The 17,718-nt window shown below is 34.8% G+C and overlaps 1 protein-coding gene across 1 annotated transcript in view; it reads left to right on the top strand.

The window, feature by feature from the left end:
• Positions 1-10,809, top strand: part of LOC139694641 (monocarboxylate transporter 2-like) — a 103,215-nt gene extending 92,406 nt beyond the window's left edge. The window contains exons 6-8 of the mRNA XM_071593128.1: positions 119-293; positions 1,949-2,155; positions 8,269-10,809. Coding sequence (XP_071449229.1) covers positions 119-293; positions 1,949-2,155; positions 8,269-9,089 — 1,203 coding nt within the window. The 3' untranslated portion in view covers positions 9,090-10,809. The remainder of the gene's footprint in view (positions 1-118; positions 294-1,948; positions 2,156-8,268) is intronic.
• The last annotated feature ends 6,909 nt before the right edge of the window (positions 10,810-17,718 follow it).

Below are 17,718 nucleotides of genomic sequence, written 5' to 3'. Positions count from 1 at the left end.
TTCCCATTGTATTTAAGGCATATATTGCCTACCTTTAAGAACCGCATGATTTTATTTAAGGAATAATAATTCTCTGATTCAGTATAATTGTTTGCCATTGCATTTTCTTTCAAATTAGGTTCTCCAAGGCTATCGTGAAGGTCTAGAAGATAGTGCTTTACTGCTTCTTCAAACGTTCCTTGGCTTTGCCACTGCTCTTGGTTGTGTTGGATTTGGTCTCGTGGTAGTTCGCCCTAGTGACCAATGCCTCATTTCACGCCAATACCTTTGCCAAGCTGCCATGATAGGAATTGGTAAATATTTATCTAAATTTAGTACATTCTGTGAAGATTAGATTTACTTAACTCTTGAAGAAAAACCTCAGTATTTGATTTCATCATGAAAAATCATGCAGAGATTTATAATTTTTTTAGTTGCAAACTATTGCTTAAGCATGTAGTTTCTTGGAAAATGCATTTCATTTCAAATTTTCTCCAGCCATTATAATGTGATCGATCATCCATTGGTTAGGCTTGGTTGGTATACATGGTTTCAGTTGAGCCTCCGGCAGACATTTAAAATAGGTGTCCATCAACATGTTTCATTGAGTGTTGTATGCAGTAGTGAAGCTGTTCCCCCTCTTTAAAACATCCAATTTTGAAAGCTATACTGCCACATCCTTAAAAAATACCAGGAAAAATAAATTAGCCATCTGTGTTACACAGGTAAAAGTGTGTACTTTCACCCATTTGTACAACATTGGATGATTTACCTAATACCTAATTCTGTTTGCAATCTTAGGAAATTCATAATTTTCTGTTACAAAAGTCACTTGAGTATTGCAACAAAAAAATATTAATTATTGTTTAGTCAAAATGAATCAGTTGCAATAAGGGCTTCTTATCTACTACTTGTTGAAAAAATGTTTCCTCTATGTTAATCCCAGTAGTATTTATAAAAACTAATCAATTTTTGTAATTTTATTGAATAAACACCAATGAGGTTTATTATTTTTTCATCAATCTTAAATTTGATGTATCACAGCTGGTATATAGATTTCCATATATTTGGTAGCAGTGAAAAATGAATCTTTTGACAAGTCCTTTTACCTATATTGTGTGTCTTTTACCTATTTTGTGAATCTTCATATTAATAAAATGACAGTAATAACTATGCATCAATTTTATTGATGCATTATTTTTAGGCATAAACCTAGATTTCATGACAAATGACAAGTGAATACCCCAACAATAATTTTAGAGTTTCAAACAAATTCTTATGCACTCAAAATTTTCTCTCTTTTAGTCTTTGAGATAGCTTTCCAATTGACCATTCCCTTACTCTGTGAACAAAAGCATTAAAAGATGAAGTTCCATTAGCAATATTTTTCTTTTTCACAAAAACTTATATATACTATTGGATTTTCATGGTTATGTCCACACCTACTTTTTATAGGAGATTTTACTCTATCATCAATAATCATTAATGACACTTAAAAATCTTGTAGGACTAACAGCTTGTTCTTCATGCAATTACGCACTTCAAATATGCCAATTTCAATTTAATTTATATGTTATGGTGAGACAATTCCAGAGATTTATAAATCTCAGCTATTTCTTCCTGATCTTCCACCTGAAAATAATAAGTCTAGATTAAGGACAAAATTGACAACAACTTACAGTGCAAGTTTCAATTGCACACAAAAATGATGGCTTTGTTTCATTATAATAATGGTAGTAAATGTACACCAGAAAGAACAATTACAATTTATCATGGTTTATTCTAAGTAATTATTTGCTGAAATTATTTCATTATTATTAATATTTTTTCAAGGTCTAGTAGAAAAGTACATATCTCATTCATCGCATTGGTTTATCCAATTCTCAAGTTCAGAGAGATATGATAATTTGTTTACTTAAGCATATAAGTTTTCATTACAATGAAATACTGGCTTTATTTTTACTTGCAGGTATATCACTATTGGCTTTGAGTACTGTTCAGGGTTACCATGGGTATGTCCTTTTTGTTTGGATATATGGGATTTTCCTAGGAGGTTTCCTTTATGCCCTGAAAATGTACACTTTTGAGCGAGTTCGAGCTAGACATTTTACCCGGACATGGAGCTTTGTGCAAGGAGCAGAAGCTATTCCTGTTCTTCTTGGTATTCCAATCACAGGTGCTGTAAAAATTGTGCATTTTTTATATTAAGGATTTAGATAGTATGGATGTGTTTATTAAAGAAGATTTGAAATGTGCTAAAATATTAACTTGACTCTTGAAGCCTTAACTTTTTGAAGCACCATCTTAATGTGGAAAGAAATAAAATGCAAGTACTAAGTAAAGGTTTCTCAATTTATTTATGAACACAGCACATTTCAAAATTCCAATGATTGGATGATGATGTTGAAATGTCAAAGCATATGTTTTATTGATAAATACATTGTTAAAGTTTTACTTAGTATTTTATTTTCATGTTGTTTTATAATATAAAGGATCATTTAATAATAATTATTATTATTATTATTACTTTTTATTTGCCCAGAGATCACAATACAAAAATACCAGGTGGGTGAAGTATGTACATGATATAAGGCACGTCAATGAGGAGCAAAGACACAGGCTCAGTTAAGATACATAAAAGAATAGATGCTCATAGTTACATAAGTGTTTGGTACAAACCCATGAACATCGGCTGTAACATGCACATAACAATATCAAATTCAGAAAAATCATTGATCACAAACATGAATCAGACCATTACCATTGCTAGAAACTAAAAGTATGAACTTACTGGTCGGGAATATTGTTGAGATATTCATCAACCGAGTAAAACATATTGCGTTGTAGATATCTTTTTAGTTTATGCCTGAATACGGCAGTTCCCTGTGTATCCTTGATACTTTTGGGTAGTTTGTTAAATAATCTGATGCCCATTTCATTGGGTCCTAATTTCAATGCTTTAGTTCTTATATTCCCATAATGGAAGTCATTCCTGCCTCTGGTGTAATGATGATGATAGGCAGAGTTAAGAGAATAGTTGCCGATGTTATTTTTTATATATAGAATTAAAAACATAATGTAGATGCATGGGAGAGGTAGCAAATTTAATTCATGGAAAATAGGCCTTGATGGAGCATTGTAAGGTTTCCTGGCGATGATTCTAATAGCTTTCTTTTGCATTTTAAAGATGGTTTGAGAAATAGCAGCTGATCCCCATAATATTATACTGTAGGTTATATTTGAGTAAATTTCCCCATAGTACAAATTGAGTAGTACAGTTTTACTTGTAGTTTCATACAGGTGTCTTAATAAGTAGCAAGTTGAACTGAGCTTGTGTTGGAGGGCTTTTACATGAGTATCCCAAGAAATATTTGCACATAGAGAAATACCTAGAAATTTGCATTCTGTCACACGCTCAATTGATAGGTCATTGATTTTTACCAGCAGATCATCTGATATGTTCTTATTGTGTGTAAAGTTTACTATTTTACTTTTATTTACATTTAAGTCTAGAAGGTTGTCTGTACACCACTTGTTTATAGCAAGTGTGACAGACTTAGCTTTTTCCACAAGGCTGGGATATGTTTGTGTTGATATTATTATATTAGTGTCGTCAGCGTACAACACTGGTATTATTCCATCATTATTTGGTAAGCAGTTAGGTAGGTCATTGATGTAAATCAGAAAGAGGAGTGGCCCAAGGGTTGAGCCTTGTGGAACACCTTTGTTAACTTGGTATGCTTCGGATGAATATTTTGACCCATCAACTGATAACACTACTTTTTGAGTGCGATTATGAATAAAGGACTTCAACCAGTTTAAAGGACTTCCTCTAATTCCTATTCTATTGAGTTTAATTAGTAGTCTATTGTGGTTTACATTATCAAAAGCCTTTGACAAGTCAAAAAACATTCCAAGAGTTTTGCGTTTAGCATCTAATGAATTAAGTATGCTGTCGATTGCCTGACATATGGCAGTTGTGGTAGACCTTTCCGATCTAAATCCATGCTGAGAATTAGAAAGTAGGAAGTTTTTTTCGAGATAAGATGCTATTTGCATATACATGGCTTTTTCGAATATTTTAGCAAATGTATTTTGGACGGCTATTGGTCTGTAGTTATTCAAATCATTTACACAGCCATGGTTTTTATAAATGGGCACTACTTTTGATTCTTTTAATTGGGATGGGAAAATCCCTTGTATCAAAGATTCATTAATTAAAAATAAAAGGGGTGCTTTTATGGCTTCAAAACAATGATGAACAACTTTACCAGGAATTTCATCTGGGCCAGTACTGGATTTGTTTCTGAGTGAGGAGACAATAGTTTTTAGATTGGTTTCAGAACAGGGCTTGGCAAACATTGACGATGGTGCATTTGCTAAAAGCACATTGGCTGGAGAAGTAGTTAGGCAAGGAGCTGATACGTAGTATTTGTTAAATTTATTAGCTAGAGATGAATAGCTAATGGCAGTGTTATTTTCAGGGTTACAAAGTTTTGGGAGAGTGAGTTGTGGATTTTTCTTACCTCTACAGTCATTAATTATTTCCCATGCAGTTTTGGACTTGTTATTGGAATTAAGTAACTTATTATCATTATAGGTTCTTTTCGTGGTAGAAATCAGTTTACGGTAATACTTTTGAAATTCCTTATAGAGTAACCTTTGTTCATGATTGTTTGAACTTTTACTGGAGATAGCAAGTTTTTTAAGGATAGTTGAGTAATAACGGATCTCATCAGTTAGCCATGGCTTACATTTAGTTCTATGAAATATTTTATGATGTGTTACTGGGAAACACATTTCAAAATTGTGTTTGAAAATTGAATAAAAGTAATTGAAACCTTCGTCTACTGACTTAAGGTCATAGACATTGTCCCAGTTTTGGGACTGAAGAAGGAGCAGAAAATGCTGCATATTTCCATGAGTGAGAGACCGCCTTGGGTAAGTTTTATCATTTGGACTATCCATTGGTTGGTTAGTATCGATACTTATTTTCACCATGCAATGGTCTGTTATACCTAGGTCGCAAACAGTTGTGACTACTTTTTCATGGTTAAAGTTGGTCACAGCGTAATCAATTAGGGTGGCAGATGTGGGAGTGACTCTGGTAGGATTATTGTCAAAACATTCCATGCCATAAGTTTTGAACAGATTCAACAATTCTGATCTGTGAGGGGAGTCAACTAAGAGATTACAGTTGAGATCGCCGTTCAGCATGAGTATTCTGTTGCTTGCATATAAGGAGCAAATGAGTTGGTCCAGTTTTTTAATGAATGAATGAAAATCACCAGTTGGTGATCTATAGATGGAGATGAGCACAAGCAATCCCACTGGAGTTTCATGGAAACACACTGCACATTCAAAGGTTTTTTCTTCCTTCACAGGCACGTGAACTGAGTTAATAGTCCCCTTTATTCTGCTATGCACGAAAATGGCCACACCTCCATTTTTATACGTGGCCCGGCAGAATGACGACACTAGGGAGTAATTTGAGAGTGAAATAACCTTAAGTTCTTCGTATTTAATGGTGCAATAGACTGATTGATTTAACATTGCTGCAGACCATAAGAGTCAATGTTATGTAAAATTAAGATAAGATGCTTTCATCAACAATTTTTTCAAACTTGCTAAATTTTACACTCTTTTTGATGTATTTTAGAGGTTAAAAAAAGCATTAACTTTATTATTTAAGATATAAGAATAAATACATTCACTTTCAACTTTTAATATCAAGATTTCTAATATTAAATTAATAAATGCTAAGTCACATCTATAAATGCGACATTCACAATAATTTTTCAATTTGCTTTTCCATTTCAATGGTTTGCTGGTACAAAACAGAATATTGATGCATCTTTGTATATGTTAACATAATGGCGCACTTAATAAATGATTATTCTTAATATGAGAGTGTAAGTGATTACTTTGAGTAAAAATCTAAATAAATTGCACTTATCCAACTCTTTCCACTCCTTGAGGCATATCCAGATGGTGTTATTAAATATTTTCCAGAGTTTAAAATAAGTAATTTCATTTACTTTTAGTAACAATGTTTCTGTAACGTGGAAAATTTTGGTTTCCATGCATATAGGAAAACATGACAATGTGCAAATAATAATTATATATAACAATTGTTTCAAATAATTCCAAAATCATTCCACATAATGGTACCTTTAAATACTTACCTCAATGATCTCTTCAAACACTGGTAGTGCTCTTTAGTTACACAGTTGACCTAGATACATTTACACAAAAAAAGTCAGGTCAGGTGAATACAGGAAGATAAAGTAAGCCTGAAGCCTGCAACAAATTAGTTGGTGTTAAAAGCTCTCTTTTATAATCTTTAGATTTATCCTTGGTTAATCTAATGACTGGAATCATGAATTTAATGTAGGTTTGCTGCCAACATACCAACTTGCACCATTAAATTCAGAATAACCTGCTTATGATCTAATTTAACAGTACCAACAGCTATCTGAACCCTCATTCACAAACAATCAGCCACTGATTCCAAGTCTTTAACCTAAAATGTTGTACAGTTAGTATTCCTGCTATGCTTCATTATTGAAGATAATGAAAAAGTCATCTTCACAAACAACTACGGGGAGAATGGATGTATCAAATCTCCAAAAAGTATGGCTTCAGTCAATACCTTTTGTAACCTATATTCAACACAAAATCATCTATTTGCTCACACCATGGCATGAACTCTGTTTACAACTATATAAAATTTTCTTTAATTTATAGACCTTTGTTATCTCTGAAGCAAAACCTTTAGGCTGATACATCAATATATCATCACACAAATTTCCACTAAGGAAAGCAGTAAAACCACTCCTGATGCACCAAAAATTATCAATCAAAAACACAATCTCAAGGTATCATGTCTCAACATTGGCAAAAAAGTATTAAGCAGTAAACATTATAATGCTATGAGTATCCCATGGTAACACGGCAAGCCTTTAACTTATCTCAAACTCCCTCAGAATTGCTTTTTATTTTAAACTCTCATCCACATTGAGCAAAAGTTTTTCCTACATAGTTCTTGTCCAAATCTCGTACCTTATTTTTCATGAAAAGGCCTTATCTCCTCTTCCATTGCCACTCTCTGCACACTAGCTGCACAACTCAATGCCTCAGTTACTTCAGTAGGCTCAACATTATCATCTGATGCTAGAAATGACTCACAATCAGCAAATACACTCTCCTATATCTCCCTTTGCACAACTCAATGCCTCAGTTACTTCAGTAGGCTCAACATTATCATCTGATGCTAGAAATGACTCACAATCAGCAAATACACTCTCCTATATCTCCCTTAAAGGAGTTATCCTATCATCTTATTACATAAGGGGCAGTCAAATGAAAACTGAAAACCAACCATAACACATAGTCCGCGCGACAGGTTGCAGCACTGTTGCTACGTATTGATATTGCCGTCACTGTGGTAGGAGTATTGCATAGTGACAACTCACAGGCTCATGCAGTTGTTGGCTTATGTCCTTGTTGATGCGCAGATTGGTCTTGTGTGTTCGTAGTAGTAGTAGTTTTAAGGGGAGGCGACCGACAGCTAAGGTCATTTGCGCCATAGGGGATGGACAGGAAAGGATGAAGGGTGGAGAGAAACCCGGCGTCGGCATTAGCCTGCTCTTTACGAAAGGCGCCAAAGGGTCCGCAGTTTAACGTCCCATCCGACGGACGGCGTACTCACTCAAAGTGCCCTCCACAAAGCACCTCAAGTAGGGATCGAGATACCTCTGAAAAATATTCAACACCGCCGGGATTTGAACCCGCGCCCTCAGGGTGGGAAGCCTTGTGTGTTCGTATGATAGGTTTAAATTTGACTACCCGTCATTAAAAAAACTGATGGTCACTGAGATCACTTCCTGAAACATGAACATTTTAAACATTCGAATCATTATTGACACAATTCTTCCTGTCAAATCATTGACGGCAACAAGTATACAAAAAATGTCATCCTATTCATGTTTCTTTAATCTATCAATGCATTGACATGCATTGAAACAATTTTCATTTCACTAGATATCATGGGCAACAACTCTTGTTTGGACTCCATGGTCAAGCAAATTATTCATAGCAAGCAAATGAATGAGCTCTTAGATTCTACTAAGTAATCCATAAAATAATTTGATTACTTACTGAGTGAAGCTCTGTGTTAGAGAAAGGAATTATTTAGCAAAACATTTGCTTACTCTCCTGAAATGTATTCCTAGATATCCCACCCATTTACACTAGATTATTGCTGAAATGTTCTGTGCCACTCTGCAGGTTACATCAACCAGGGAAATCCTAAGGCAGGATACTACTTTTCTTCCTTCTTTGCCATCCTTGGTGCTGCCCTTTTATTTCTCATGAACTGGTACAAGCGAGGTGGGCACCAGAGCCACCAGCACCATCGAGGCTCCCACCACCCAGATGCATCAGTCTCATCAGCCACCATCGAGAGCCACATCTCAGGAGGGGGGGCAATGGGGAGCATACCAGTTCCTGGAGCCTATGTGGGAGGTCCCGTGGACACAACGGGCTGCACGTGCCCCCCACCCCCTCCTGCCCCTCCTCCCCCGCCACCCCCACCTCCTCCACCTCCACCACCCTCCATGGCTAATATGAACCAGAGCCATGGCATGTCCATGCCAAAGAGCATCTCATTTGCTACCACCTTGGACATGGCTGATGATGAAGAGGATGAGGATGAGCCAGCTCCTCGACCGGCCACCTCAGAGCTCATGGTTGGGTGCATCTCAGAGGAAGGGCTTGCTGACAATTATGTCATCGACTATGACTTTTTTGGTGGTAATGGCGCACCCATGACAAGAGGGGCAGCAGCTTCAATGGCTTCCATGGGTGGTGAGGGACCGTACAATAGGTACTACTATGGTGGAGGAGGTCATCGAATTACAGGTATGCCAGACCGTGCTCTCAGCAGAAGTGAACCAGAGGCTTTATGTCATGCAGGTAATCGGATGGCACCTCCAATGCCCATCACCAGGTTACCACCACCAGCATTAGCTTGCTCTAGACGCCCTTGCTGGCACCGTCGACCAGTGAGAAACATTATGGTTATTGAGCAAATGACTACATCAGTGTGATTGCTGTCTAAATGTAATGTTATCCAGTGATTAATTGGTATTTGTATAAATAATGCATCAATTTATTCACTGGGAAAGGTGCACCATAAAGAAAGCATCTTGAGTGAAAGCTGTGATTCTTGTAAAGTATATGGAAGTGACAGACATGGATTTTGTATTTCATTCAAAGGATTAATACTTTGACATTTCCTATAGTTTGTCTAAAACTGGGACTGGAAGAAATGATGTGTTTGAGATACAACATCCTGTTCCTAAATAGATAAAAGAAACTCAAAATTTGAGTATATTAATTTCAATTTAGACCTGTACAGGTCAATGTTCAGAGACAAATACTTTACTGAAATGCTATTGGTCATGTAATATATTGATGGATTGCATAGTGCGTCCTAAACTATTTTTACACATCCTGCATTGTAGGATGATGGAATCAATTGATACATACTTCAAAGGAAGTAGTGCCCAACAATTTTATTTATTTTTTCAAGCAAGTGTTATAACTGTCTGTATAGGATGTTGAATATTGGGTGAGTTTAAATATGCACACACATAATGTTTTCAAAAGTATCTATTGTTTTTATCCTGAAAGATACTTTTGAAAGTGCTATTAAAACTTGTCTATTATATAGTTTCAAAATTTCCTCTGCTTCATGGACTGTTTCATAAGTACTCCAGTTTTGTTACTTCAGTCTTTTACAGATTAAATCATTTACTATCATAGTCACCACATCCAAAAGGGGCCAAAATAAATATTTACATTTCCATTGAAGACCAAAATCTGCCCCTACTGAATTTGAATCCTGATTCTTGTTGCAGTAGATTATTGTTGTGAAAAGGATACCACTCCAATCACATTCTAACTGACAATGAGCTTGAATTTAAATGGCTGGGAACAAGGAATTTACAGTGTCATAATTTTCAGTGTGTCTTCAGTGTTGAAATGAATATTGAAGTAGTTAAGAAAAATGAGTGGCTACATTTTCATTTAGTTATTTTAAAACTTTCTGAATGTTATTTATTGATTAAAATATGAGATATCTATCTCTGAAAAACCATTTTTTTCTATTTATAAAATGTTGATGTTGAAATACTCTCATGATTTGAATAATGTTGTTTTGAAGGACTGTGCCAACAACCAGAAGGATAAAGCAACCAATGGCATTGATTTTAAAGTATCTGAAAAAAAGCATCAATCTTTAGTGGAATCATATATTTATTTGGTGCAAGCTAAGATATAACACATGGTTTTTCAAAATTTAGGATAAAATAATTACATTAGTGGAGGAATCTTTGACAAATATCAGGGTGAAAATTGGACAGAAATTTTCCTCAAGCATTTAGGGCCAGATATATGGGGGGGAGTCAGGGAAGGCTGGCCAAGCTGGTGTCTAGGTACCCCCACATCATTGAGTTAGCCACACGTAGGGTATCATATCCCCCAACTTCACTAATATAGCTGCAGCTTTGCAGGTTATTTTCTTGTAAAATAATTCTTTTTTTTTCAATGATTTTTGGCTTTTGATTTATAAGCATAATAGAATGGTTCATGGCAACACTTTTGGTAGGACCCAATCACAAACATATTTGCAAACACCGGCTCTAAGAACACACTAAATCAATACTAAAAATCATTTCCTTACCTCCTTTCTTTCCAAAAAAAAATAGCTTTGTATTATTATTTATTCTATACCATTTTAACTACCAGTTGACTAAGCTCACACAATACAAAGGACAGTATAAAATAGCATAATAATCATATTATTTGTGATATAATACAAAGTAATTATCCATCTGTTCTGAGTAATTTTGAACATAATTTCTTCTTGATTATTTATTTCTTCTGCTTTCATATTGTGCATCTGATATCAAAGACATTTCTAAACTATATGTATAAACTTCTGCTACAATAACTCAATTCCCTTTATTATGATTTCATTTCGGTTATGAAGGGGTACATAAAATTTTAAAGAATAGCAGCTCATTAAATTTGGCCTAATGTTATAAAAGGTTTCACTAAGTCAAGACTTTAAGAATGGGGCATGGTTTTATACATAAAATGCAGAGTTAAAATTATGCCACAAGTTTATAAGGATCACTATTGCTTCTCTCATGTGGTGAGAGTTGGCCCCACCACTTGTCAGCAAATAGACCCCCAAAAGCAAAACATCTGGCCTTGAATGCATAGTAAATATGGAAAATGTATTATAAACTGAGCACCATACTGCCACAATGTATGGGAAAGGTAAGTGCTATTCATGTATCTTGAGCCACCCCAAATTAATTGAATGGTGCATCTTAGATCGGAGCTATGGCACTGCAGAGGACCATTGTTGTTTCAAAACTCAATAAACCTTATCTTCCATGTCTTATATGATCCAATCACTTCTACATAGCCACCATTTTCCACATAACCTTATAATGTCTAATGTTTTCTTTGCCATGGCTCTCCATTGGTTCCTAAGACTTTATACCTACTTACACATATGTTTAAGTTTAATGTGGATTATCTATGAAGTCAAAGTATAATGTTCTAACTACAATATGGGTAATATACAATTGAGACATGGTATTGGTAAAAGAAAACAAGATGAAGAAAAGCTTTCTTCGTAGTTCACAATGGTTATGAACCAATAAAGATTCGTTCAAAAATAAGCAAGGCCAGATAAAATTATAACAAAATGTTTAAGTTATATTGATCCCTTAAAACTGATTCCACTTTTGGCCTTGAAATTACTGGTTTATCAAATATTTCTTTCTGAAAAGATACATCTGCACACACACACACACACACACATATACATACACACACAATATATATATAAAGATATATATATATATATATATATATATATATATATATATATATATATATATATATATATATATATATATATATATATATATATATCTTTTTATATATATATATATATATATATATATATACATACACACACACACATACACACACATATAATTCCTACTTACTTTAAGTATAAATGTATCTGTATGGATCATTGCTCAGTTCTGTATGCAATAGTCATTTTCTTTTCTAATGTTACCACCTATAGCTGCAAGGGCACTTTCTATATTTAATTTGTACATGTATTTGTAGTATTTTTGAAAGATAAAATGAAATATTTACGTCCATACAAATTAATCATTTACATGATTTTTATTTGGGAAAAAGGGTACATTTAAATGTTTACTCTCAATATAATATAATTTCCTACTGCTGTCTTACTCTTCACTACCATACATGAATGTTTCACAGCAATTGCTCATTCAAATTTATGACTTATAAACATGAAGCCTTTATATGTACAGACCTTCTTAATAAAGGCTTCTTCTTATTTAAAAACTGATGGAGACACAACATTAGCAATTCACTATCACTGCAAGCAGCATATGGCAACTTTTGAAACAATCAAGATGACTCCTAAAGGCTATACAGTGGAGTATTGATTATCCAATTCTGGTTATCTGATTGTGTTAACCAATTTCCTGGGCAAGAAAATTGCCCTTATCTTTGCCATTCACTGTTGTTCCCTCCCATACTTCTGTTTCAATTTGACTAGGAAATGGACATGGGTACCTATTCTAGAACAGAGGACTGATTACATGTAACCCTTAGAAAAAGTTTTCCTGTTACATTCCCCATATATATTCCTGTTATATACCCATACATACACCCCAAGTAATTTACAAATTGAAATTGTAAATTTTCAATTGTACCACGGTGAGTCTTTTATTGCATATCTCCATATTCATACCAGCCAATCAAGGAAATATTTATTTAGGTATCTTATTTAAAAGCCCTATTGGTACAATTTAAATTAAATCATATTCGACAGATAGCATATAGTACTAACATATAGTAGAGGTCCAGAGCACATAAAGCCTGATGCATATAAAGATCAGTCCATAATTTCTCTGTCAGGACTATTTGCAAAAACATCCATGGAATTTTCACTAAGAGCACACGGCAGAGCATTAAAACACAGATAAATGGTATTACTACTTGTCAAGGTGGTTTCTGACCTTGATATGCTAGTGTTGAGGGCAGGATGAGGATATGAAGGATTAGGGACTAAGACTAAGAAAATCTCAGGCTGGCTCAGGAAATATACCATGCCACTCCATCATAGGCCCTTGTTCTTTGTTGATTAGCTCTTAGCAATGCTTTAAGCATGGATGAAGCAAATGCTGGCAGACAGCAGTTCAACTCTTTTCTTCCGGCTTTGTACATACATGTACTTAGAATGGAATAGAAGTCAAATTTATTGGGGTTCTTTTTCCTGATTGATATATATCTATAATTCTGGGCAAAGAATAAATTACATTTTGACTGATAATTTTAAGATACTTAATTCATGCCAGGCAATATAAAAGCAAAGAAAATGGGAACTGGGAGGAATTTTGTGACATTATTCTATTTATATTAGGACATTCTCTGGCCCAATGAACATGTAGCTTACAATGAAGCATATTCAAAGTGTAAAAATCATTCACCGAGACTGGGATTAGTGATTGATTTTTAGACTTTGATACTGTCGCATTGTAATTCACATTAGCAAATTACTCCGTTCAAGTTACTACCACGGCATCTCCTATAGTTTCTTTGAACTAGTAGCTTTATGATTGTGACAGGTTACTGTTATTCTGGAGAGGCCTTATTGTTACCAATTTTTATCTTCCCCATATGTTTTACAACTTGTTTTTTACTCAAATTTAATTGCATAGAAATTTCATAATTTTTGACCTTGTATTCTGATTTAATCCATTTATTCTTCTGTGCGTGGCAGTTTTTTATTGCCCAGGTAATTGATGAAGACATGCACTCATACATGTATTATCTACAAACACCCTTTCAGCATTTCCGCTGTGGTATTACATCTTCACATGAAAATAAATAGTACAAGTGACGCTGGAATTTGGGAAATATTTCTATTAGTTATATGTACTTTGGTTCTCTGGTGACCAACCCAGATTGAAAGAAACAAAGGAAAATATTGTCTCCGTTTGTGTAGCAGACACCTAGATTTTTGTCAGAATATCCTCTTGACAAGGATTATGTTGTGCTCATCATCCAAATTTTTAAGAAAAGAGCAATAACCAGGTGTCAAGGGATGAAGGGAAATATTACTAAAATGAACTCTTGCAAGAAAATGGGGTAGATCTCACCAACAAGAATGTCTTCTGCTACATGTTCAGCAAACCAAGGTGAGTGTAGATAAAGCCCCCCAAACAAAACACCTATTAAGTCTTCCATCACATACAGGTTTTCATGGCTCGGCCTTGGCCAACACGAAGGCTATAGTTTCAACTTCTGCTTTGCTCATGGATATTATTTTTCCTTTTATTAATTTATTAAGCTTATTGGTGTAATATAAACCGAATACCTACAATCAAAATCTTGGATATTCTGCATTTTTAGTACAAAATTCACAATGGTTGAGCCAAAGTTGGGGGATATGGATGCTGAGAGGATTTTACTGGAAATATGTTAAAGTTCCTACAGTGAGAGCTAATATGATATTCTCTTTTCATGACTTGCAGGTTGTTAACTAATAAGTACACATGATAATTTAAGAGTATTTAATTAGTGTTGAGTTGGATGGGGTTTAGAAATATAGCAGACCTTAGTATTGGATCTACCAAAAAGCTATCTTGGCTGCCCTTAATAAATAATACACTAATTCTGGGGGACTATGCCTGAGGGGAGAACAGAACATTTCCAAAAAACTGTAATGTACTCTTAATGCTGCTGATAGTCTCAATGTTGATATACAGGTTGTGATCGTTAATGTTTAAAACTATTTCTTGATCTACACTGTCCACATGTACACTGTACCTCCCTTGAAGAATACGTGTGTCCCATAATGAACTCATGAAGGATGCGAAGACAAGGTGGCTTAGTTCATTTACAGTTATTGAGAGATTTACTGAGATATTATTGATTTGAAGTATTATTTTCCTTCTCCTCCACAGTTAAGAAAAATTTCTTTAAATAAAATTATATATAAATTGAAGAAATAAAGAGTTGTTAGAAGAAGGAAGCATTTTTTTGTTAAACTACAAGTATTTTGAGGTAGAATTCTGAATTAAAAATGGTTGAAGAGCATTATTTTTCTTCTTTTATGATGTAGGTGACCAGTAAGAAGTAAGTGTTGCATATATGTTCCTGGCTGAGAACTGACACTGATGTAGCATTATATTTTTAATTTAATCCTATGTCTTCAGTAGCATTGAAAGGTCCATGGAAAATGATTATTAATGCTGTTAGTGATTTTTCATGATTCCAAGGTATCAAAAATGTAAGTCAAAAGCAATTCATAAATCTGAGTAAATTCATGTCCACAATAGAAAGTACATATCTCCAAGATGAGATAGACATTCTTATGTAATTGTTCTTGGCACAACTAATGGTTAATTGACTGGTTGAAGGGTTTCTCCTAGCTTATAACCCATTATTGGAAGCTGGATGATTGAACCTCGTACATAACACTTCCCAGTCAAGTCTCTGGTCTGGTTCAACCAAATACGTTTTACTGATTTTTCATGCTAAATGGTTATCATAATAAATGTGGTTAGCTTTCACTGTACTGCAACTTAATTCTGCCAGTACTTGGACATGTTTCACACATTAATCTACACTTTTCAGAACAATAACCAATAAACTTGTGTTGAGAGTTACCATACAGAATGTCATTGTAATATCTTTTCATGTACCTAATTGACAAAACTCATGAATGATTGTCCCAATGATGTTAATAAATTATTATTATTGGATTTGTGGTTTTCCATTAGATCCAGCCAACCTTACTGGACCCATGAAGTAACTGTTGTAAAAATCCCATAAAGCTCCGTAGGCCACTAGTTTAGCAATAATCAGCATAGATGGTACAAATAATTAAGATATCAAGTCAACGATAATAAGTTCAAACATTTGAATCTCGGTCAAACGGCAGTTTTGTGGTGAATCATCATGATATACTTCATTAACTTTCACTGCCAGTAGCAAAGTTTCCTCAGTATTATTGCAATAAATGTTGAAACTTTTACAACAGATCTCAGGATTTTCCATCCAACATCAGACATTTTATGAATTTCGCACTGGCTTCCATTCCTCTCTTACCATTTCCTCTATATATGCATTGAAAATTTCTGGTGATAAAAGTACAGCCCTGCCTCCCCTCCTAACACTGCCCATCCTTAGTCTCCATCAACCGCACACTTATGAGCATTCTGAGACACACACAGGTTATAGATAAGTTACCTAGCTTTCCTATCTACTCCTACTTTCTCTAACATATTCATTCCAGCCAATTCACTCTATCAAAGCTCTTCTCAAAATTCATGAAACAAATACATCCTGGATATATATTATACTTCTATCAGGATAAATTCTATAATTCTATTTGGATATATTCTATAATTCTACTCATTACTGCTACAACATCTCACATACTTCTCCGCTTCCTGAAAACAAAATGATCACCACATACATAATGTTTCCCTACTTTCCACCCTTTAATTGATGATTCATGGTATCACCATAGTTGCACATGAAATCTAACGCTATTGTTACTACTCCTCACATATGGCTGAATTTCTCTTTCCTAGGATGGAAACTAATACTGATCCTACAAAAGTGCTCCAGCCAATCACTCCCTTTTAATACTATGAATTAGTGCATAAGAAACTCTTCTTTCCACATTTTCCATAACTCATAAGAAGCCTCCAGGTGGATTAAAACATAACCAACTGGAGGTGTGCTATAAAAAAGCTCAAAACCCTTTTGAACAGACCTCATATGTAGTTGAACTTGTATTTGGCCAGCAAGGTTAGACATAGATGGTTTCTATAAAAAGCATTCGGCAAAGTTTCAAAAAATTTTATTTCGGATATTGCTAAAATGCCTCAAAATTCTTCAAGATTCATCCCTTGAGCATCAACACACTTTTGCCAGCTGCTTTTCCATGACTTGAGGGCCCCCTGATACGCAGATTCCGGTAGGTCCTTTAAGAGTATGCATGCAAGCTTCTTTTACTGCACTTAGGGTTCCATGGTGGTGAAGGGAGGATTGCACTTCTGGGAATAGAAAATAGTCTGCTGTTACCGTGTTGGCACTGTAAAGGGGTTGGGGTGTCATCACAATGCTGTTGCAGGTCTTCATAAGCAGACACTTGACTCTGCTCTTGGTTGTCCATCAAGACCTTACGGAGGAATTTTGCACTGATCTTTCACATTGCCAAATTTTCAGTAATAATGGTGTCACTGTCATCTTATCAATGCCAATATGATCTGTGATCATGCTCACACTTACCTGATGGTCTGAATTCAGCACTTCACGCAAACGTCAGGAAAAAAAAGTTACCAATACTTTTTATACAAACCTTGTAGAAAGAGAATATGATGGAAATGAGGATAGCTTAGATCTAGGTTTACTCCGCGGCAAGATAGAAGGGGCATAAATGGAATTTAAATCTAAGAAGACTGTAGAGGTAGACAACATTGCTGTGGAACTAATTAAAGGTTTAGGAGAACATGAGAAGAAGAGTTCTTATGTACTAATTCTTAGCATTTATGAGGAATTTTTTTGTCCAGGAGATTCCATCAGATAAGTGTTAGT

Source organism: Hetaerina americana, unplaced genomic scaffold, assembly GCF_022747635.1.
Source record: "Hetaerina americana unplaced genomic scaffold, ioHetAmer1.1.p SCAF_51, whole genome shotgun sequence".
Taxonomy (NCBI): Eukaryota; Metazoa; Arthropoda; class Insecta; order Odonata; family Calopterygidae; genus Hetaerina; species Hetaerina americana.
Note: the sequence above shows the minus strand (reverse complement) of the source record. Positions and strands in the feature narration are given on the sequence as shown.